The sequence below is a fragment of the Zootoca vivipara genome, chromosome 2 (assembly GCF_965207765.1).
Source record: "Zootoca vivipara chromosome 2, rZooViv2.hap1.1, whole genome shotgun sequence".
NCBI classification, from domain to species: domain Eukaryota; kingdom Metazoa; phylum Chordata; class Lepidosauria; order Squamata; family Lacertidae; genus Zootoca; species Zootoca vivipara.
The window spans coordinates 103,584,072-103,608,135 of NC_142584.1; the positions used below are offsets into that span (position 1 = coordinate 103,584,072).

Here is a 24,064-nt window from a genome sequence, read left to right on the forward strand (position 1 = left end):
CTAGTGGTCCTTTAAAGGCTCCTACCACTTCGGGAACCAGGCCTCTACCTAAAAGAAAGGGTGGGGGACCCAGCAGTCTTTCAGATGTGGTTGGACTCCTCCTCCTCCTCAGCTCTAGATGGGCCAGGGGTGGCAAAAGGTACAAGCCACCCCCCTCCAGGCCTGTCTAAAGGCTTTGTGCAGAGCTCACAGCCTAACACAAAGAGAAATCAAACACACAAAGACAGAACCAGAAGACGGGGTGTTTGACACATTTTACTGTGGTGATTTGTCAGAGCTAGCCAAATCCTGTATGAGTGGAAGGGGAGAGGGAGAACCGCTCCCCCAGATCATCATTCTAGTGGAAACCAGCCCAGCCCAAGGCAGCTGAAAGCTGTGACCAGTCAAGTCAGTCAGTCAGTCTGTGATGGACCCAGAAGGGCTGGCAGTCAGGTAGCGTACAGAGGAGAGCATGGCCTGATGCTCTGGCCCAAGCCAGAAGCTGGCAACTGGGCTCTCATGGCTTATGAGGTTCCTTCACCTTCCGGACTAGAAAGCAACCCAGACAGGGCAGCGTTGTTGTTGGTAGTGGTGGTGGTGGGAGGCGGGTCTCAAAGAACGCTGCTTCCTCTTAGTCCAACGCCACGGGCAAACTGCTCCAGAAGGCCACCGATGGCTCCCGATGGGCTGGGCATCACGGGCTTCAGGCCCACCGTGCTGTTGTAGGCCGCCAGGAACGCCGAACGCACATCCTCCAAACGGGTCTCCCTCTCCGTCAGTGACACCAGGCTGTAAGGACAAGGAAGTAAATGGCAATTTGGGGAACTGTTCAAAGGGCTCCCCTTAAAATCCCATTAGCTAGCATCCATCTGCCATGGATGATTTAGTAGAGACTCCTGCATCGCAGGCCTGGCTGTCCGGTGGGGTCCCTTCCATTTCTATGAAATCCATATCCTCTGCGGAAGTGTGTCAGTGTCCTATATTGCAGACTGGCTTGCCCAGTTCACAGCAGAAGCCAGATTAAGACTAGCGAGAACCAGCTAGGATTTGGTCCCAAGGAGTTATTCCTGCAAGGCAGAGAGGAGGAACACTATGCAACCTTTTCTACCATCCCCCCCCCCCCAACACCAACCTGTTCCTTTGGCAATATAGGAAGCTGCCTTAAAACAGAGCCAGACCACTTGTCCTCCTAGCTCGATATTGTCTGCACTCCACAGCAGTGGCTCTCCAGGATTTCAGATGGGGAACCTCTTCCTAGCCCTACCTAGAGACCGCAGGGATTGATCCTGGGACCTTCTGCATGCAAAGCAGGTGTCCTACCGCTGAGCTACAGGCCTTTCTGCACAGGGGAAGTTCACAAGTTCTAAACTTCATAGTCCACGCAGCTCGGCCTTTTGGCCACCAGCTCTCTCAAGATGCCGGGGAAACGCGCGACTTCATTTCGCACGGCTCCGAGAGTGATTGACACTTCAAAGCCAGCTGGCTTCCCTTTCCTCTGGTGGCACGGAGGGGAAAGGAAAACAGACGCCCACCGGCTTCTGCACCTTTTCACCGCCTGCATCTCGCCATGCGAACGAGGAGACAGTGACCAAAGCACGAGTCCTGGAACCCGGTCGGCTGCGGAAGAAAGCTGCTCAGGGCCTTCCAAGTCAGAAGCAAATACTCCCCCGGTCCCTGACAGGGCTTCAGAACAGAACAGAAGCAGCGTCTGCTCAAGGCAGCTGCTTCTGGGGCTGCCTGAACTCTGGCACTCCATGCCGGTTTGGGGAAGGGGCGAAGCTCAGCAGGAGAGCACCCGCTCTGCACGCAGAAGAATTCAAGTCAAATCCCCAGCATCTCCAGGTAGGACATTGGGGAAGAGCCCCGCCTGGTAGCCCTGGAGAGGTGCTGCCAGTCCGTGTCAGCAATACTGAGCTGCGTTTGATTGTGTAAGGCGGCTTCCTATGCTCAGTTGCCTTTGCACCGAAGTATTTTTGGGCCGCCTTGGCTGGAGAGTGAGGTGAAGGCAAAAGGAGAGGCAACGAGGGGAAACTGGCCGCGCGGTTATAGTTAGGGCCCAGAATTTTTGTGTTGTGTGTGTGTGTGTGTGTGTGTGTGTGGTGGGGAGAATCACAGCCATGGAGGAGGCTCAGGAAGCCATGAAGGCCAAACTCTTTGGAATGTCAGAGCCCGCACCTCCCTTGGTGGGAGAGCATCTCCACCGCCCATAAGGCCAGATCATTATTCCGCTGAAAAGAATTCCATCCCCTCCGCTCCTCCCGCCTCTCGGCTTGCTGCACCAGCCCCAATTAGAGCGCCCGCCCCACTTGCCGTCTCCTGCTGCTGCGCTGAGAAGGAACCTCAAAGCCAACATTCGAGCAAAGAAAAAGGCCACGATCTCTCCACCTTCTCTCCTTGACCTTTGTCTTCTAAGCTTCCCTCCCCCATCCCTAAAGCCCACTGCAGGGAGGAGAGAGAGGAGAAGGAACTCTGTGCTTGCATTCTGCCAGCCGTTCCTCAAAGTGCTTTTGGGATAAAGCCTTCTGGCCAAGAGCTTCTGTATTAGTAACGCTCCTCCGGCTCCATTACCCCAACTACACTTGCTGGCCTCCTCGTCCCCCTCCTCCTCCTCCAACTCCCACCTCCCTCCCTTCCTTCCACAGGGTCCAAGTTGAGAGTGTAATCTCCAGAGATGGAGAGAAAGGGAGCTGGGGTGGGGGAAGAGTAGAAACCAAAAGCTTCTGGCTGTGCCTGCTAGCAGGAAGCTATTCCCCCCCCCTACACACACACATCATTGCCACTCCCCACCCTCCCATTCTGTGAAAAAGAGGTGCAAGAGCGATGCATCCTGTAGAGTAGGGCAAGGCATCCCCCTGTGACTAGCCTCCTCTCCATCTGATCTATGGTAAGGTGGGGAGGAAGCCGGGGGGGGGGGGAGAGAGAAAGAAGCAAACAAGACATTCCAGATGAGAGCTGCGCAAAGGGAGATTACTGTTCAAAGGCATCTGTTCAGAGCTGTCTTAAGAAAAACAAATCTTTGTCGTGCATACATGCATCTCTCTCTCTCTCTCTCTCTCTCTCTCACACACACACACACACACTCACTCTTTCTCTCTCTCAAAGAGAATAAGACATCCCTTTAAAAAAGGTCGTCCCAAGGGCACGGCACAAACCTGCCCATCAAGCATTCCCTTTTATCTCCCCAGTGTTTTCACCGGCTTAGGAACTGGCACCGTCAATTTGAATGGAAAGCAGGAGAGAGCCACCCACTGCCACCAGCTTCGAGTCCGGAAAGAGCAGCGAGGGGACATGGCGGAAAGGCTTGGATTAGGAAAAATAAAATAAAATACAAAAAACACAAGAGCCTGGCTCGCAGAGCGAACCGTTTGGGAGGGAATGGCAGAAAGGGCCTTTCCGGTGGCCCCGCCCCCCCAGGACTAGCCCATGGAACTCCATGTCACAGGACTAGGGCTTGAGGAGTCAACGAAGGGAATGCATATTTGAAGATGAAACTGCGCAAAAGCAGATAAACGTTGCCGTTTCGCCTGAATAGGGGTGAGAGACTCCGAAACCGCAGCAAGGAAGCACAAGTTTGTTGAGTCTTCCTCCAAATGCTTTTTAAAGGTCCAGGACTAAGTGGCATCAGGAAGTTCACAAAGAAAACTTCTGCACCAGTCCCAAAGGTGGATCGCAGGATCTGAAGCAGAGAGCTACAGCAAAAGCTTTGATCCTATCTGTATTTCCTCTGGGAGTAAGCCCTGTTGAACAGTGGAATTTGACATAGTGTGAAGGAGATTGCTCCGCCAGTGCAAACATTTCTGCTGCTCTGCTGGAATGACCCCTCTGTCTTTCCTTCCGCCACCTGCTATATTCTGGGAGTCCTCCCGACCCTCCGTATCCAGGGGATACGGAGGAAATTGCACCATTGCACTAGCAGAGGAGCCTTGTGCTTGGCTTCTTCTGCTAATGGAACCAAACAGCTGAATCTGGCCCTAAAGGCCACCTTTCTGGCTAAGAAGCAAGCCCCACTGAATTCTATGAGACGTATTCCCAGGTTAGGTGGGCCCAGGGCTCTGTACCCTAGATTCTGAAGAAGCATGTGTAGGGATGGGGGCTGCAGGGGTTTGTCCTTGGCTTCCCTTGAGACATCAGGCCTCCTCCTCCTCCCCACATCCAGGGATGCTCCTGCCCCTCTCCTGCGGTTCCACCTGGCACCGGGCAGGCTCCCGACAGAACCCGAACCCGGGATCAGATTTGGTCTGAATCTCATCAGATTCACTGCCAAATCTGGACCCCCAAGAATCTCAGGGTAATTATTATTTAAATGGGTCTGGACTACAATGCCCATCATCCCTGGCCATTTGGCTATGCTGCCTGGGGCTGATGGGAGGTGGAGTCTGCAGGTTCCCCCACTCCCTGTTTAGGGTATGGATCCCACATGGGCTCATGGCCTCTCCTCATGCCTCCCTCCAAGCTGTGCAGCCCACTCTACCATCTCATTAACCATCTCATAAACATTAGGAAGAACTTCCTGACAGTAAGAGCTGTTCGACAGTGGAATTTGCTGCCAAGGAGTGTGGTGGAGTCTCCTCCTCCTTTGGAGGTCTTTAAGCAGAGGCTTGACAGACATATGTCAAGAATGCTTTGGTGGTGTTTCCTGCTTGGCAGGGGGTTGGACTGGATGGCCCTTGTGGTCTCTTCCAACTCTATGATTCTATGATCTCCCCCCTTCTCCCCTCCCAATAAAAAACGGCAGAGTTTGCATGTTGAGGCAGGACTCTGCCAGGCCCGGGAATGTGTGAGAGGCTGCACAAACTAGAACAACTGCAGGGAGAGTAGGAAGTTGTGCTCTCTCCCCCCCCCCCCCCCTGCCACCACTACCCTATTATAACCCACCTAATTCCAAGCTCTAAAAACCTACCCACGTGGCTCGGTGAGCAAGGAGAGATCCCTGCTTATTTGTCCCACTACGAATAAGCTAGCGGCTCTCCCCCGAGAAACTCCCAAGGCACAAACAGCGCTATCAGGAGATTACACAAGACTTTGGCATAAGCCCTGGCTTTGGCCCCATGCTGCTTCCTGGGTGAAATTACCCATTTAGTGACACTGCAGCTCTCCAAACTGGATGGGGCGGGCAGGGGAGAAAAGTCGGTAGCAGAAGCAGCTCCTTGCTAGGCATTTGGAAACAAGCCCACAGGCCTTGCAGAGAAGGTCGGCTTTTAGAACTGCCCATTTCCTTGTAGGGGACACTGGCTTGCAGGGGTTGTAAGCTAGCTTCACTTACTCTGCTTCTTCCTTCTGCTGCAGGAAGTCATTAGGCTCATTCGTAATATCTCCCAGATTTAAGCTAAGAGCTGCCATAAAAATGCACTTCCTAGAACTCAAAGCATCTATTGAAGATGGGTTGCAGGAGGCTTAAAAGAAAACTGTACACACATATCTAACTTTCTTACCCCTTTCTGTACTCGGCGTTTCTTAGTTTCCGGCTTCCCTGATCTGCACCTGGTGCTGTGTAGGTGCATGTACATAGATACCCCTTCTCACCAACAAGGGAGACAGTGTGGCATAGTGGGTAGTGTGTCAGACCTGGGAGACCAGGGTTCAAATCCCCACTCTGCCATGAAGTGGGTGGCCTTGGAGGCCAGTTGCTGCCTCTCAGCCTAATCTACCTAGAATCATAGAGTTGGAAGAGACCACAAGGGCCATCCAGTCCAACCCCCTGCCAAGCAGGAAACACCATCAAAGCATTATTGACATATGTCTGTCAAGCCTCTGCTTAAAGACCTCCAAAGAAGGAGACTCCACCACACTTCTTGGCAGCAAATTCCACTGTCGAACAGCTCTTACTGTCAGGAAGTTCTTCCTAATGTTTAGGTGGAAACATTACCTAACAGGGTTGTTGTGGGGGATTAGAGGAGGAGGGGGAGAGCCAAGTGTGCCACCTTGAGCTCCTTGGAGAGAAAGGTGGGATATAAATGCAATAAATAAATAACATCAAAAATAAAAACACACTGCATTTGACTGTGGCCCCCATGAGCAGAACACACTTGCATGATTCTTCCCATCCACCCCAATTCTAGGAGAAGTCAAAGGGCCGCAATGTATCTGAAGCTGTAGGGCAGGGGTGACCAACCTACAGGCTCCAGGCAGTGTTGAACTCCATCTCCCATCAGCCCCTGCTTGCATGGCCAATGGGCAGGGATGATGGGAGCTGTAGTTCGGCCACATCTGGTGAACCACAGCTTAGCCACGCCTGCTTATAGGAGAATCTCTTCCCACCCCCCAAACTCCTTATAAAGGCAGGATTCTCAATGGACAAAACCACACCAACCTCATTACAGACTGGCCTACATAATTCCAATTACGGGTCAGCCAGAGAAAGAGGCCTGGATTAACCACGTAGAAAAGCTGCCTCTCCGCCCCCCCCCCCGCCCCCATGCGACTTCCTCCAGAGATACAGCTCCTGCTCCTTTAAAAATTCCTTGCCACTCTGAACGCAGCAGCTGCTTCCTTCATTTGCAAGGCCCAGGCTGTGGCCATTTGCCCAGCTGTAGGAGAATTCAGATCCTGGCAGCCTGAAAAGCTACCAAAGACATGGAAGTGGGGGGAGGCTGGGAAGGAAAAAGAAAAGGAGTGACAGCAGTATCCTGCCTCTGTGCGGACATGGCGGTGGTGGGAGAGGAAGGACCCCAGGATATGGCTCAGGGTGGGGATTCCATGTCCTTTGAAGGAATTCGCTCACACCAGAGGCATCTGTTACCTTATCTTCAAAACAACACACACACACACACCCTACACAATCTGGGAGCACATGCATACTCCCAATCCTGGGTCTGCAGGAGACAAAAGTAACCCCATGTCTGCCAATTCTTCTCTGCAAATGTTCCCCTCTGTGGGCAGTTTCTCCACCAAGCCGGTCTGGGCATCTAGCTGGAGGCAAGGCATGGCCTATGGCAGGCATCCCCAAACTGCGGCCCTCCAGATGTTTTGGCCTACAACTCCTATGATCCCTAGCTAACAGGACCAGTGGTCGGGGAAGATGGGAACTGTAGTCCAAAACGTCTGGAGGGCCGAAGTTTGGGGATGCCTGGCCTATGGGATATTTTGCAGGGGGAGACCTGGCAGGCAGGTCAGGGTTAACCCTCACTCACTGATTTTGCACCCCTGCAAGCTATGTCTGCCTTTTGGGAAGCTCATGAGTCAAGATAGGTCATTAACTTAAACAAAAACACTCCAATCAAGAGTTCCGTGCCAGGAAAAGTTGAATCTTGCCTGCCTAACGCGAGTTAAACGTATTTCAAAATACTTAGCATAATTTAGTCCGCTGCACATGGAGAAGTGGGTACAAGTCTCTAACAACTGGACGGCTGCAGCTTATCAAACAGAAATAATTTTCCCCTGTGCCGCTAACAAGATGGCATGGTAAATAAAACAAGCATTTGCAATATCTGTTGTTGTAAGTGTCTTTAAAAAAAGAAGAAGCCAAGGTCCCTCTGCCACATGTGGTGAACATGCCCTCACACTAAATATCAGAAGAAAATGAAAGCTTTTAACGGATAAGATATTGGACTCCTTTACTTGCTCATTTAAACTTAAGATCTAATACAAAAATAACATCGTGAACTGACTAGTTGTATGACAGCACCTGCTGTGATAATCCATGCTAAATACTGGAAATTCCCAAATATAAATGAATGGATAAATTGTGGGACTTCGCAGTAAGGGCTGAACTGATATCTTTTAGAATATATTTTTTTTGGGGGGGGGGAAATGGGCTAAGATTCTTTTTTGTTTGTGGGCGCTAAGCCTGCACTTATATTTTAAGATGCATTCCAATGAAAAATTACGAGCATTTATTAATATGTGGTTTTTAAAGCAAAACACTGGAAGTATCCTATATGGTTTCTGTTAAGTCTCAGTGTATAAACTGTGATAAACTGTGAGACTGTGATAAACTGGCAGTGATGTACCCATTGGATTGACCAGAGGTGTTGAGCTTTTTAGGGGGAGAACTGACCAGAGTTATTGAGCTTTTTTTCCCCTTGGGTGATCCATCAGGATCACACGATCAACCAGGGACACCCAGTGATCGATAGGTAGATCGCAATCGACCGGTTGGAAATGCCTGATATATACAGGGTGAAACAACTTAGAAACCAACTAAGTTTGTCATTGGTACGAGCTTTTGTGTGCATGCACACAGGGTGAGTCTTTTAAAAGAGGCCCCGTGGAACAGGTATACTCTGTATCCACAGGGCCTCTTTTAAAGGATTCACCTTGTACCATGTTATTCAATTAAGTTTAGACCCATTGGACGGGATTCACCCCACAAGCCGTATCAATAGAAGACTGTGCAGTGGGCCTTTCCCTCTCCTCTCCTCTGCAAGCCCCCCCAAAATTGGCTGGGGCAGGGTTCAGGACAACCCCAGAGGAGAGCTTGGGAGCAGGAGGGAGGAATTGTTCCATCTGGCAAGCTCAAATGGTTGTGTGGATGGATCATTTGTCACAGCGGAACATTGAATCCCACCCATTGAAATTAATGACCACGCTGACCAAGGTAAGCCCATTAATTTCAATAGGTCTACTCTGAGTGAAACTTAGCAGACTAACACCTTGTGCAGATCCTGTATCGTGTTTTTAATATTTGATTGGGAGCCGCCCAGAGTGGCTGGGGAAACCCAGCCAGATGGGTGGGGTATAAATAATAAATTATTATTATTATATCCTGTCTGCTATTGCACTCCATTTCTGTTTTCTTGGGGGTGGGGGGTGGGGAATACATGCAACCTGGAACAAACTTAAAAAGTACCACCATTGCCTTCCTCCTATGCAACTCATTTATTTGAAGCACTAAAACAAAAACAAACAAAAACGGCCCTTCAATTATTCCCACAGCAGTTCACCGAAAGAACACACTTAAAATGTAAATATAAAAGCCAAAATGCGTGATTATGCCAAGCAGCGCAACAGAGTCAGCGGGATTAAAACCGCACCGAAAAACTCTGGGGAGATAGAAGAGGTTTTGCCCGATGAGAAAAAGGGCAAGAAAGCAAGAAACAAACAGGAAACCTCCGTGGAGTGTTTCACCCTAGGGAACTCGCTTCACCTCAAATAAGTGATGGCACCCTTAGGAGGCTCTCCACTGAAGATCTTAATGTATGGGTAGGTACATATAGAGACAGGCAGGCCTTCAAGTAACCTGGGTTCTAAGCCGTGAAAGGCACTTTGAAACATGCCTGGAAACAATGTGGAAGCCACAGCAGATGACACCAACAGGTAAAATACAATCACAACCTCCAGTCTCAGGGAGTAATCCAACAGCCGCATCTGCTTTCTGCCTTAATTGCAGTTTCAGAACAGTTTTGCAGCCCCATGTATAGCGCACATTACAGCCGTCTACCCTGGAGGTCTGTTGAAAGCAAGCAAGGGTAGGCTTCTTCCTGTCCACAAGTGGTTCGCCAGGCTAAGTCGCTCAAAGGCACTCTATACCGCAGAAGCAACTTGTGCCGCAAGTGAGGAAGATTGGGCAAGACAAACCCTAAGCTGCAAACCTGTTACTTCAGGTAGAACGCTATTTTAGCCATTTCCTTGAACAGATGGACCGCTTGCCTACAGTGCCTCCATGTTGTCTGGACTGAGCCTGGCTCCTAACCGGTCCTTCCCCGTGGGCAGCAGGTTGGGTAGTAAACAGCACAACCCCTAGCCTGCCCTGATTGTGCAACACAAGGATACTCAAGAGAACTCAGTACTCAAGAGTACTGCAACCCAGACAGGAAGCCGAGGGGGAGAGAGAGATGCAATTCTTGTAGATCATGGCAACATCACCTCCCTAGTTGGTGCTGAATTGAGTCCTTGGGTGGACGTAGATGAGAGGTCAATTCCACCCAGGTTTCAGTGTTAGAAGCCAGATCAATTCTACTCAACAACAGCCATCTGTTGGAGGTATAACGTCTTTTATCTACAGACCTACACTGGCCAATTTATTGACTTAGCTTTTCTGGAAGTAATGAATCCATACTAAACCAACAGGACTACTGCTCCTTAAGCTTCCTTCTTCTCGTTTCTGTGCCTCCAGGAGACACCACTTCAGCCAAAGCCCCATTCCAAATATGTCCCAAAACTTCTACTCTATTGCCAGCTGTACAGCAGACCCGTCCTCGCTCCGATGCTAGGAGGAGAAGCATCAATACCCCAGGGAACTATCGCCAGTGTGGCATTTTAAACTGAGCAACTTTGTGGTGCAAGGTCCTGCCCGAGCCTGGTGAGAAGGGCTAGGGGCAAATGAGGGAGCGGCTATAGAGGGGCAATGCGAGCACAGTCCTCTTATAGCAAAACCACCAAGGATTCAGCTGGCACTGGTCTGAATGTGAAACTAACATAAAGGGTTATGGACCGCTGACCAAAGAAGCCACAAGATGCCAGCTAGGAAGAGGGTGAGGTCTATCAATGAGTTCTGGTGCATTCAGTGAGTTCAAGTCCCAACACACTTTGAGGGACACAGCTAGACATGAGTACTTGTACGGCAACAAGAATATAGGGCCGGCCCCACAGAATTGCAAAAGCAGTGCATCTCCCCAGTCCACATAGCAACCCAGTCAGATGGGCGGGGCCCAAAATAATAAAGATTACTATTATCGTTATTAAAACGAAAACTTCCGAAATGAGGAAGACAAAATGAAGAGGCTGTGGACCACTCTGATCTGTCCTTGGTTCAGTGGGTGCAACAGTAGCCTCTTGGCAGGAATTCCTAGGATTGGACTGTTGGAGCAGAGGAAAGAGGGATCAAATGACAGCGCCTTGGTCTCCGCCTGGTAAATAAAAGTCGCAAGGTAAAGGAACTCCATGGAAAACAAAAGGCTTGCTTGAGTGGGGGAAAACAACAACGCGCAAAAGTTCGTTTCGAAAACCTCTGCGTAAATTAACTGAATCATGGAAGGCCAAGTTCCACGGCTCCGTGTGCTGCACTGCTGAAGAGGACGAGAATGGAAAAAAGACCAGCCCAATGAGAGAGCACATTGCGATCAAGATTCAGAACTGGTTGTGCTTCCCTGGAGGGGCCCAGCTCACATCTACAGAGCATTTTAACAACAGGACTGATAAAAGCACCCAGACCCACATCAAGAGGAGACAAGAGCATGGAAGTACCTGTGATGGCTGCAAAGGGGGAAAGTTCGCAGGCATCCCTGTGCGTTGTGGAAGACATATCTGCATCCCTTGCGCCCTGGGAGTGTTTGAGTGGTGGGTGGGTGGGTGGGAAGAGTCAGCTTGCACTGCCAGCCACCAGCATGTTCTCGCTAGGGAGAAGGTCTATAAGGAGCTGTCACACTGAGTTAGACAGCTGGACCTAGCTAAGCCTGGTATGATCAAATCAGTAATGGTCCTTGTGGTCTTCTGGTAGAGAGGCCTTGGCCAGGCCGGTTGACTATCGTTTCCGGATGCCGGAAATCCGAACCGGAGGCATCGGGTTATGCACAGCGCAGCCCCTCCCAACGCGTCGTTCTCAGCACACTTACAGGGAACTGTTAGGGAGCTCATCCGGGAAGCTGAAAGGGAGGGAGGAGTCTGCTTGCTCCTGTACACTGCCATTCCCCGTTACCATCTGCCAGCTGCCAAAGTCTGTAGAGATGGAGGATCCAGGCAGAGAATGGTCTGCAGATCTGGGGCAGAGAGAGGGGGAGAGAGAGAGAAAGAAAGAGAAAGAGGAGACGGTGCAAGTCAATGGCGTTGTTCAGCAGAACGTCCCTTTTGCTCAAGCCCTCGTTGGTCTCCTGCCCCTCAAGAGTTTACACTGGCATCAGCATCCCAAGAATGGCATCGAGGGTGTACGGCTTACAGCAGGCCTCAAACGGCTCCTTTTCTAAAGCAAGCAGGAAGAAGATGCCAAGCTCGTTAAGGAGGGCGAAAGCGCTGAATCGCCGTGGCAGGCAAACCAGCAGTTAATGTCATGCAGGAGCTGCAAAAGCCAAGAACCGTCTTGCCAAGAGAGCCCCCGACGGTGCTCCCAAAGGTGCGGTCGTCATGCAGGCCAGCTGGGGCCCAATGGAAGTTTGCAGAGGGCAAGGAGCAACGCAAGAGGGAAGGGTGGCAGAGCACCTGCTTTGCATGCAGAAGGTCCCTGGTTCAATCCCCAATGGCATCTCCAGGGAGGGTGGGGATCTGACTCGGTACGAGGCAACTTCTTAAGGTTCCTATGAGATTTGTGCTTCCGGGAGGAACTTCAGGTTTACTTGTTCCCTGGCCCTTCCAGCCAGTGGAGTGCTCAGATCCTGACACAACATCCCGGTTTTCTTTTCCTGGAAGGTGAGAGGCGGCGTGGGACCACAACGGTCGAGAGTTGGTAGAAAAGCAAGAAAGCAGCAGTAGCATTTAATCGAAGAAAATGGCCCAGGGGGCAGCAGAGCGGAAAGACAGAGAGGAGATCCCCCAGCGAATTGCAGAGCAGAAACCGTGCAGCAGTCCTGTTCTCGTCCTCCTTCAAAAGGCAAGCCTTTCAGCCCCATGCCACGTCCTTCCTCCACGGTCCCAGAATGCTTAGCTGGTGGCTCAGGAGTGACACGCAGCGCTAAGCGTTAAGCAATACGACAAGCTGGCCGAATTGGAAGAAATGAATCCGATGGGAGCAAAGAAGCGTCAGCTGCGAGGCAGCAAGCCTAGCTCACAAGGAAGCCCTTTATTTATTTATTTTATTTCAAAGAGGCCCTTCAGGCAAACTGCTTTCAGTCGGAGCACCAGCAGCTGCTGGCGTTTTGCAGAAGCATTAGGCCCCCCCTCTTACCTGAAAAGGTCATTTCAACGTACGGGGAATAATCCAGATTTCCAGTTTTTTGGGGGAAAGGCACAATGCTGTAGGGTAAAACAGACTTCCACTTTTGGCGCCGTCGCCTATCCCCACCCCTCTCTCTGTCCCCAAAACTCGTTGCTACCTTGGAGAACAAGGAAAGGCGAACAAAAGGGGATTTGCTTTCTGGTTTCTTGCAAGAACGGGCTCACCAACCGACTGGGCACAACAGGCCACTGCTCTTGGGGAAAGAGGATGCTCTTCCACACCTTAAATTTATTTACACCCTGCCCTTTTCAGCCACAAAGTCTACAAAGCATCTTGCAATCCAGCATTTTTTTTAAAGAAAGCCAATCTCAGTTTTTAGGACCAACCCCCCTAGCCTTGCGCAAGGGTTGTGGGATAATGCTGTCTCTTGTGAGTTTAGGAAAGATTAAGGGCAGCTGTGCTGGGTCATGCAAAAGCATCAACTATGCCAGTCTCACTCTTCCCATAGTGGCCAATCAGAAGCAGGACATGAAGACAATCACTCCCTCCCCCCTTCTGGTGCCCAGGGACGTACAAAATACTCTGAACACAGAAGTTCTAGAGAGCCACCCTGACTAGACGTTGGCCGTCAATCAACTGCTGATGGCTCCCATTCCAAACGCCTGTACATGCCTAGCAAAGAGACTCGTTGGCTCCTCTTTCCCTTCTCCCGACAACTTTGGTGGCGAAGCGGATTCCCATCAGAGAAACGGCGCCAGGAATAAAGACAAAATGGGACTCCATCATTGCAATCCCCGGCTGTCTTACTGCAGAGGGACCCACAGGTGCACTCACAGCATTCTGAAGCAAAGACGGGTGGGGTGGAGAAAAGGACGACTACTCAGACGCCTACTGGCTCTTAGCTTTGAAGGCATTTATAGCAAGAGTTCCCAAAAAGCAGGACAGGACATGAAAAGGGAGGCAGCTGGCAAGTTTCTCTTACAAGGATGTGGAAGCAAGGAGAATCAGCAATGTGGGGGAATTAGTGGTACAAGGCAAGTGAAAGGGGGGGGGGGAGGAAGGAAGAGATTTATCGGTTAGCATCAAGCATTGGTGATTCCTTGAAGCAACTCCCACAGAGACTTCCTTCATCGTGGTCACAGCCATCATTTCCCCATCTTTGACAATGGATGTCTGGAGGGCAACATGACTGGCCCACCTGTCGGGGTTTTTCAGCTGCACTAGACCAGGCACTCTGGAAGGACAGATCGTGAAGCTGAGGCTCCAATACTTTGGCCACCTCATGAGAAGAGAAGAATCCTTGGAAAAGACTCTGATGTTGGGAAAGATTGAGGGCACTAGGAGAAGGGGACGACAGAGGACAAGATGGTTGGACAGTGTTCTCGAAGCTACGAACATGAGTTTGACCAAACTGCGGGAGGCAGTGCAAGACAGGAGTGCCTGGCGTGCTATGGTCCATGGGGTCACGAAGAGTCGGACACGACTAAACGACTAAACAACAACAGACCAGGCACGTGCAACAGGTCGATTGCGATCTCCTGGTCGATCGCGGTATTATTTTAAGTGATCGCTGTTGTGCTCCTTACCGATCCCCCCAAAAAGCTCAACAACTCTGGGGCATCCTCCCCTAAAAAAGTTCCAACAATTCTGGGCACTCCCCACCCCCAAAAAGCTCAACAACTCTGGGATCATCCTTCCCAAAAGAAGCTCAACAATTCTGGTCACTCCCCCCTAAAAAAAAGCTCAACAACTCTTGGCAATGACAATGGGTATATCACTGCCAGTTGTTTTTTTTTATACTGGGAGTAGATCGCAGTCTCTTGGGAGTTGGACGTGCCTGGACTAGACTAGACCCTTTGAGTCCCTTCCAACTCTACAATTCTATTATCTTTTAATTCTTTATTATATAATTTCCATACCACCCCTCATCCGAGGATCATGGGGCGCTTTATACTCTTCTATTAAAGCCTTCATGTGAACAGAAGAAAGGGCTTAGCAAATGGTTGAAGGAGGGGAGAAAAAGAATATTCTTGATGACTGGTAGGGCATTGGCATTTTGAATGTGGAGATAAGGGGCTGGGGAGAGAAAAAGATGAGAGGACACAGATCTCCACAGTGGAGTGCAGAAGGTAGAGAGACCTTATACAGGGCTAGCTGGTAGGAAAGACTATTCTGACAAAGAGGAATTGCCCTGTAACAAGAGAATGTAAGGTGCAGAAGATTGTCCATCTTAGTGGGCGGGAATTGAGGAGGCTTAAGATAGAGCATATTGTCTCCCTGCTTATTTAACTTATATGCAGAATTCATCATGCGAAAGGCTGGACTAGATGAATCCCAAACCGGAATTAAGATTGCCGGAAGAAATATCAACAACCTCAGATATGCAGATGACACAACCTTGATGGCAGAAAGTGAGGAGGAATTAAAGAACCTTTTAATGAGGGTGAAAGAGGAGAGCGCAAAATATGGTCTGAAGCCCAACATAAAAAAAACACAAGATCATGGCCACTGGTCCCATCACCTCCTGGCAAATAGAAGGGGAAGAAATGGAGGCAGTGAGAGATTTTACTTTCTTGGGCTCCTTGATCACTGCAGATGGTGACAGCAGTCACGAAATTAAAAGACGCCTGCTTCTTGGGAGAAAAGCAATGACAAACCTAGACAGCATCTTAAAAAGCAGAGACATCACCTTGCCTACAAAGGTCCGTATAGTTAAAGCTATGGTTTTCCCAGTAGTGATGTATGGAAGTGAGAGCTGGACCACGAAGAAGGCTGATCGCCGAAGAATTGATGCTTTTGAATTATGGTGCTGGAGGAGACGCTTGAGAGTCCCATGGACTGCAAGAAGATCAAACCTATCCATTCTTAAGGAAATCAGCCCTGAGTGCTCACTGGAAGGACAGATCGTGAAGCTGAGGCTCCAATACTTTGGCCACCTCATGATAAGAGAAGACTCCCTGGAAAAGACCCTGATGTTGGGAAAGATGGAGGGCACTAGGAGAAGGGGACGACAGAGGACGAGATGGTTGGACAGTGTTCTCGAAGCTACCAACATGAGTTTGACCAAACTGCGGGAGGCAGTGGAAGACAGGAGTGCCTGGCGTGCTCTGGTCCATGGGGTCACGAAGAGTCGGGCACGACTAAACAACAAGATAGAGCAGCAGCAGCAGCAAGACTTACTATGTTGGGCAGAGAGAATGGGACTCAGGAACTCTTGGCCTCGAGTCTAAATTAACCTCAACACATATTGCTCTGGGTGGATCATGTTTCCAGAGATTTGGGGAGTCTGGCCTTCTTGTATACTCTGGCAAAGCTCACACAACTCGGCTCGCCAATGAAGCGTCCGGACCAGGGATTGGAAATCGGTAGGAAGCCAGCTGCCAAGAGCGGAGTGCAGGAAGGAGAGATATGCCGGTTGCTTGGCCAGCAAAGCAGAAGGGTAAGAGGGAAGCCAGAAATAGAGAGAGACCTGGAGTGGCCACAGAAGCACGAAGCCAGCCATGAAGTTTGCAGACACAGCCAGAAAGGATTCAAAGCCAAGGGTTTACCCAATGACTCTGCAATTTCAACCACTTGTGGGGTCCAGATGATAAGACTCTACTGGTTGATTTAGAGTTCATTTTCTGCTTCCGTTTTTTAAAAAAGCAAGTTTCCAGCCCTTAGTGCATCAGAGAAGAATTGAGAAAAAAGTGATTTGGGCAGGGTGTCCATCAGTTTTCTGTGCCTACTCCTTGAAATACCACTTCTTGCCTTGCTCTCTTGCCACCTCTTTCTTCAAAGTTGCACAAAAGCCCAACTCCTGCAAACTTCCACTGTGAAAACTAAACAATTTTTCCAAGGGCACATGATTGACACAACTGATGCAAGCATAGTACTGTAGTCACGCTGGTCACTGAATAAGTTACATATTAAATGCAAAGAGAACCTCCATAAATTTGGAGTTAGTTACAGGTAGGTAGCCGTGTTGGTCTGCCGTAGTCGAAACAAAATTTTAAAAAATCATTTCAGTAGCACCTTAGAGACCAACTAAGTTTGCCGTTGGTATGAGCTTTCATGTGCATGCACACTTCTTCAGATACACTTCTGTCTCAGTGACTCTGAAGAAGTGTGCATGCACACGAAAGCTCATACCTATGACAAACTTAGTTCGTCTCTTAGGTGCTAATGGATGGAATTTTTTTATTTTGTTTCTAAATTTGGAGATGTCAGGAGAGATATTTTGTTTATGACAACCTATGAAAGAGAGAGAAAGGAAACAAAAGGGGCAGGAACCAGTGACATTATCTGGGAGCAGAGGATAAAACGGTCGTGAAGAGTTGTGAGCAGCACCAGCAGCGCCTAGAATCAAACTCTGTGAAGAATATTAAATCCCTCGGATGTCAGCATGCCAGAGTGCCTGAAACATTTTTGTGTGAAAGGCCCTTCTTGCATGGCTTGCATGAAGGAGGTCTCAGGTTGAAGGACTGCAAATGGCAGGATGTCAGGAGCAGGTTAGCAATATCTTTATTCAAAGAAACCAAAACAGCACAGGAGGCCTAGTGATCCCAGCAACTGTTCCCAGGAGGTCTTGACCCCAATGAGGCCTCTCCTCTTCTGCCTCTTGGCCCGCTCCTTTCCAGCCTCTGCTTCTGCCTCCGATTCTGAACTGCTCTCTGCCCCAGATTCTTCCTGATCCTTAAGCCCTGTTGCCTCTTCAGCTCCCGATGCCTTCTCATCTTCTCCCTCTGACCACGCATTATCATCCCACCACCAATCTCCTGGCTCTGAGCCTTCTTCCCCTTGGGGTTCTCCAGCTCTTCCGTATCCATCCAGCCCATGACACAAGTTCAGGAGGAGCTACTTCCATCCAAGGCACTGGAAAGCCACTGCCCATCACGGTAGACCAGGACAACCTACAAGGTACCTGTCAAGGATGTGGCGACTACTCTTGAGTAACGACTTTTCACATGCTTGTCTTTCAGACGTTTTTATTGGTGCACATTATTTACAGTGTAACGAACTACTGACTTCATGTCTACCCGCTCGAGTCAGATTCCTGCACTGCCCCCCTCCGCGTTCTGGACCAACATAAAAGCCTCGGAACTGAGAAGCGCCTCCCTTTCCTCCTCCTCCTCCTCCTCAATTCCGGCGTCGGGGGGGGGGGTCTTCTGTCTGACCGATTCCTGTCCTCTCTGTCCGCCTCCCTTTCTTCCTGCCTATGGAGCAGGGGCTCTTGGATGCTGCCAGAGCCCTGGCTCTGCCTCTCCGTTCCCTGACTCCCTCCATCAGACCCTTCGCTCTCATGACTGCTGGGAGACGGGCTGCTTCAGATGAAGGGGGGGTTCTCTATAAGCCCTCCCCCTTACAGTACCCTTTCCAGATGCTGTAGAACGACAATACCCATCAGCCTCAGCCAGAGGGCCAATGGGAACTGTAGTCCGACATCAGCTAGAGGGCACCAGGTTGGGGAAGCCTGCAGCAGATAACGCCAACGGCGTTGTCAACACAAAAGTAGCTTTATATATCCGAAGAGTAACTCATCCTCTTCTGCTGGGGAGAATGTTCCGGAAACTCTCCAGCTCTAATCCTTTCACCCTGGCAAGCAGAGCTCTCCAGCCTTCATCCCACACGACCTTATTAGAGTTTCAAGTCCAGGCTTCCACCAAGAACAGACACTAGAGCGCCGATACAGAGGATTAATTTGGCTTACGGTCCTTGGACAAAGCGGAAAGCCAAGAGAACAACAATAAAAGGGGGGTGGGAGGCGAGATGGCAAGACTAGCCAGCACTTCAAACCATGGATTCATCTTCCCTTTCTACTCCAAACTCATGCTGGACAAAAAAGGCCTCAGTGATGTGCTCGAGTACAGCTGATCTAAGGAAGAGAACAGCAGAGTGACTAACAAGCCAATTAACTGCAAAGAGGCCCACTGGCAGGGCAATGAGAACCTTTTAATACCAAGGACCCAACTGGTAGTGAAATCTTTTTTCAAAAAAATGTTTTAGGAAGTAGTGCCGCCTGTCTGAAATGTATGTGCTGCTGTGGCTCTACAGTCAACCTCATGAGCCGTGTCAGAATTACAGTGGTACCTTGCAAGACAAATTTAATTCGTTCCACGAGTCGTTTCGTGTTGCGATAATTTCGTCTTGTGAAGCGCGGTTTCCCATAGGAATGCATTGAAATTTAATTAATGCGTTCCTATGGGCAAAAAAAAAAGCGCAAAAAAGGCGCCGACTCACCCGCCATGGCCGCTCCGGAAGTTTTTAAGCCTCTGGGGAGGGGGAAGCAGGAGGAGGGCCAGGGAGAGGCTCCCTCCCTCCTTCCCCAGCAGCCGTTCGCGCTCAACCGCTCGTGCCCAACCAGGCAGCCAGTGGGACTGGACTGGACGGGGGCGGATGGAGCGCTTCGGCAGCCCGCGCTCTGCTCAATGACAGCAGCTCTCCCGTTTGCGTGCCTCCGCGCAGCCATGCCGTCCTACTTGGTGACAGTGGCGACAGGCAGCCAGTGGTTCGCGAGCACCGACGAGTAAGTGAGTAAGGGAGGGGCACGGGCGGGACAACAATGGAAACTTCTGCCCGCTCCCTCCCTCCATCCCCAGCAGCCATTCGCACTCCCAACCAGACGGCCGCTCTCCCGTTCGCGCGCCTGCGCTGCTTCGTCTTGCGAAGCACGGCCATAGGAAATTTCATCTTACGAGTCTCCAAAAAACTTGCGAAACACTTTCGTCTTGCGAGTTTTTCTTTGTGCGAGGCGTTTTCGTCTAGCGAGGTATCAATGTACGGTATTTCTGCTAGTGTTTCTGTTAACTAAAGCAGGAGCGGCCAATGTGGTGCTGCACCCCTGGATGTTCTGGCTGGACCCCAACTCCCATTATCCTCAGCCGCATTGGCTGGGGGCTCATGGGAGCTGGAGTCCAATAGCAATTGGATTGGATCATGTTGGCTATCCCTGAGCTCAGGAAACAGAATGACTTGTTTGCTCCTACTGCCCATGCAATCTTCTTGTGTCGCCAGGCGGCATCCCATACGTAAACCTTCACAGACGCTTCTGCTTCCCTGATTCACCTACGCTCTCTTACTCACACAGGTGGAAAATTGCTGCCTTTTCCTGGGGTGGTGGAGTCAAGTAGAACTCAACTACTTTGATGCTGAATCAGAACAGGGTTGGCGACTGAATCAGATAAGTGCTGGAGATGAAGGTGGAGAGAACGTTATTTCACATGTGGTGGACTTGTAAATGGGTAAAAGAGTGCTGGGAAATAATCCATAATGAATTGAAAAAAAATGTTTAAAAGTACTTTCCCCCCAAAAAACCAGAGTCCTTTTTGTTGGGGATAATTCCAACTGAAATTCCCAGGTGTCAAAAAAGGTTCTTTATGTATGCTACTACTGTGGCCCGTGTTTCGTTAGCCCCAAAATGGAAAACGAGCAAAGTCCCAACCAAAGAAGAATGGCAACTTAAGCTGGCAGAATATGCTCAGCTTGCAGACTTAACATATAGAATAAGAGAACAAGAAGAACATACGTTTAGAGAAGATTGAAAAATGCTTATTGACTATATGGGGGGAAACTGTGTAGACATGAAAACATTGGCAGCATTAAGATAAATTCAACAGATGCAGGGATATATGATATGTAAAATGAACCATGGAAAGAGAAGAAGGGAAGTCACTGATATTTTAAGGATGTTAAAATGTGTACTTCAAATTGTAAAAGAGAAAATGTAATAAAAATTATATATAAAAAGCAGAGTCGGCGATGCTTCGTTAGCAGCACAGGTAGAGAGCACAGGGGACCAAACTCCAGAAATCCACCAAGCCGAGAAATATTTACTGGGACCTCCCCAAAAATGTCCCAGCTGTGCATGCCTGATGCCTGGCGCCATACTCAAACAGCTCTCAAAAGTGGAGGAAGGGGAAGAGCGAAAGCTTGGCAGTGCACAGGCTGCCTTGCACGCAATTAGGTCTCAGGTTCAATGCTCAGCATCTACGGGTCGGGCTGGGAATATCCTGCATCTGAAACCCTGGAGAGTTGTCCATGCAGACAACAACAAGCTGGATGGGCCTCTGTCTGACTCGGCATAAGGCAGCTTCCTTGGAAGTCAGCCCCTTGGAAGAAAAAGCAGGATAAAAGGCAAGGCAAAACAGGCAGGGAGAGTCTTGCTGGTGCCCATTCCTCTAGGAGGAAGAACGTTCAGACCTGCTGGGTCTTCAAGCAGCCCAGATTTTTTCAAGCTACAGCACCGGAGAAAGGGCTTCATTTAATTAGGTCACTCCTCTCCACTGCACCACCCTTCCCTCCCAGGAAGAGCTATATAGGTTTCTGACAGCTCTGGCTTCTCTTTCTTCACATCCGTCACTCAAGCCAGCTAGGAACGGGGGTGGGAGAGAACCTAAAATCCACAAATACCAACCTGTGGTGGCCTAAGAATGGAATTCTGGCTTTGGTGCAGGGTTCGGTTTAGGCTTAATTTTTGAATCAGCTCTGCATGTGAAGGCGCGACTATGCCTCACCCCTCTCTACCCTATATTGGCTGCTCTAACTGGCGGCAGCTCAGCAAGCTCTCAGGTAAAGGGACCCCTGACCGTTAGATCCAGTCGTGACCGACTCTGGGGTTGCAGCGCTCATCTCGCATTATTGGCCGAGGGAGCCGGCGTACAGCTTCCAGGTCATGTGGCCAGCATGACAAAGCCGCTTCTGGCGAACCAGAGCAGCGCACGGAAACACCATTTACCTTCCCGCCACAGCGGGACCTATTTATCTACTTGCACTTTGACGTGCTTTCAAACTGCTAGGTTGGCAGGAGCAGGGACCGAGCAACGGGAGCTCACCCAGTCATGGGGATTCGAACCACCGGCCTTCTGATCGGCAAGCCCTAGGCTCTGTGGTTTAACCCACAGCGCCACCTGCGTCCCTGTGCAGCTCTCAGGGTAGAGGGTACCTAAGAAGCAGAGTTTTGTCTACACTCCATGGCAGCAGCATGACATGCTTCACAGCTTGAACCTTCTCTTCCAGAATTGAGTCCTAGCTTGAGGCCAGCCCCATAGCTTAGAGCAGGCACCCCCAAACTCAGCCCTCCAGGTGTTTTGGGACTACAATTTCCATCATCCCTGACCATTGGTCCTTTTAGCTAGGGATGATGGGAATTGTAGTCCCAAAACACCTGGAGGGCCGAGTTTGGGGATGCCTGGCTTAGAGCAGCCTCCCCCAGCCTGGTACCCTCCAGAGGTTGTTGGCCTGCAACTCCCTCACCACTGAGCATGCTGACTGTGGGTGCTGGGGTCTGTAGTCCAACAATGGCCAGAGGGCACCAGGTTGGGGGGAAATTTACCCACTTTTAGATCCTTGATATGGAAAGGTTCTCGTTGCCCTGTCGCTGGACCTCTTTACAGTACTGAGCTTGTTAGTCACTCTCCTGTTCTCTTCCTTAGATCAGCTGTCCGATGTAGAAGCAGCCAATATAATCAGCAGCGTCAGCTATATGCATATCCATACCATAATACTACCCCCAATGCAGAAAAGGAGAACGTGGCAACAGGGGCAGATTTACATTTCCAAAGAATCTCCACTTTCATTTAATTTAGGGGGGGGGGGAACTGAATTCTTCCAACTGGCAAAAGGGCACTTGGGAAAAAAGTGGGCAAGCAACACTGCCCAAAATTTATGAACTCAAGAGCTCCCTCTGAGGTTCTCCGTAGTTTGCACTGTGCATGCCCAGCTCCTAGCAGTTTTTTTAATTGTTGTTGTTGTTGTTGTTGTTGTGTATTAACTTTATGTGCTGCCCTTCATCTGCGGATCACAAGGTGATTTACAGTACAAACACAGAATTAAATTCTGCATTAAAAATAAGCCGAATAAATTTGCAAAAAAAAATCCCCTTGGTGCAATTCACGCACTCCTCCATGCAGTTGTACAGACTGCAAATTCTAGCTTCCCTTGGTGGTAGCGGTGGGGGAATCTGGATCGCCCAGGCACAGAATTTTGGCTCACTTGCTTAGTACCGCGCTTCCCCCACGACTGCCACCACCACCTTTGGGCTGGCAGTTGCCTGGATGTGCCTGCCTGCTTTAATCAGCTGCCTGCAAAAAGCAGGCACGGCGTTAAGGAGCGCTCCCAGGACATAAATATTTAACCATAAAGACCAGAAAGCTAATAATTACTCTATTAACAGCAGCTGGATGGCAGGAGATCTTTGTGCAGGGCCCAGAAGCACAGCCGGCAAGTGAGCGACACACTTGGCAGCCAGCAGCACTCGGCTTCAGCCATGCCTGCTTGCTGTCACATTAGAGCATTTACCGGCCTGACCCAGGGTAATAATTACAGGGCCATTAAGGCCAAGAGCCAGGACGCTTGTGTGCAAGGAGAAGGGCATTTGCTCACAAGCCCACAGCAGCAGCAGTTTCCTCCACAACCTCAAGCAGTGGGAACCAGCAGATCATCGGGATGACATCATGGGCTTCCCCTGAGCATAGAGAAGTGCTGGGATAGAAGAACTCAAGAGCCCATGGTGCCAGACCAATGCCCCGTCCAGTCCAGTGTCCTGTTCCCACAGGGGCGGTCAGATGCCAGAGGGAAACCAGGAAGTTGGATTCAGGCAGAACTCCTCCCATGGTTTCCAGCAAGCATTGCTGCCTCCAACTGTGGAAACAAGAGCACAGACATCACAGCCAGCAGCCCTCGACAGCCCTCTCCCCCATGAATGAGTCTAATCCTTTTTAAAAAACCATCCAAGTTGGGGGCCCATCCATCGCTGCCTCTGGTGGAAGGGCGTTCCACAGGATAACTACGTGCTGCATAAAGAAGCTCTTGTTTTCAGGCGTCCTGAACCTTCCAGCGGTCTAGTTAACTCTGCGAAATAGCTGCACGGGAACGGAGGTCGGGTTCAGCTGCCAAAAGGCAGACCTAGAGAACTACAGTAGCTCCCTTATTCCCTGGTGGGTTCAGTGGCTAAAGAACCACCTCGCACACATACAAGGGAAACGAGGAAGTAATACTACTACTACTACTACTACTACTACTAATTTAATAATTGTACCCCGCCCATCCGGCTGGGTTTCCCCAGCCACTCTGGGCGGCTTCCAACAAAGATTAAAATACATTAAAAATGTCACACATTAAAAACTTCCCTAAACAGAAGTACAGAAACCACAGCATCTCGAAGCTCTGGGGGAAGCTTCAACCCCACCCCGACGGCTCTTCCCCTTGCTCGCTTGCCCACCGGGAGGAGCTGCCGCTGTGCTTTATGCATTTCGACAAAGCTGCCTCCAGACCCAGAGCTCCTCGGCGGATCCGAGCGCATTGTGCCAGCTTTGTTTAATGGGTTTAGCAAAAGCGCATTCAGGCGCGGCTTAGACAGTTGGC

General features: G+C 50.1%; 1 protein-coding gene across 2 annotated transcripts in view; it reads right to left on the reverse strand.

Moving 5' to 3' along the window:
- Positions 1 to 239: 239 nt before the first annotated feature.
- MTMR14 (myotubularin related protein 14) overlaps positions 240 to 24,064 on the reverse strand; it is an 84,434-nt gene continuing 60,609 nt past the window's right edge. Inside the window, exons 18-19 of one of the 2 annotated variants that reach the window (XM_035106895.3) lie at positions 11,472 to 11,615; positions 240 to 768 (exon numbers count right to left, since the gene is read on the reverse strand). In XM_035106895.3, coding sequence (XP_034962786.3) covers positions 591 to 768; positions 11,472 to 11,615 — 322 coding nt within the window. In that variant the 3' untranslated portion in view covers positions 240 to 590. The remainder of the gene's footprint in view (positions 769 to 11,471; positions 11,616 to 24,064) is intronic. The other variant, XM_035106897.3, reaches the window with a different exon arrangement.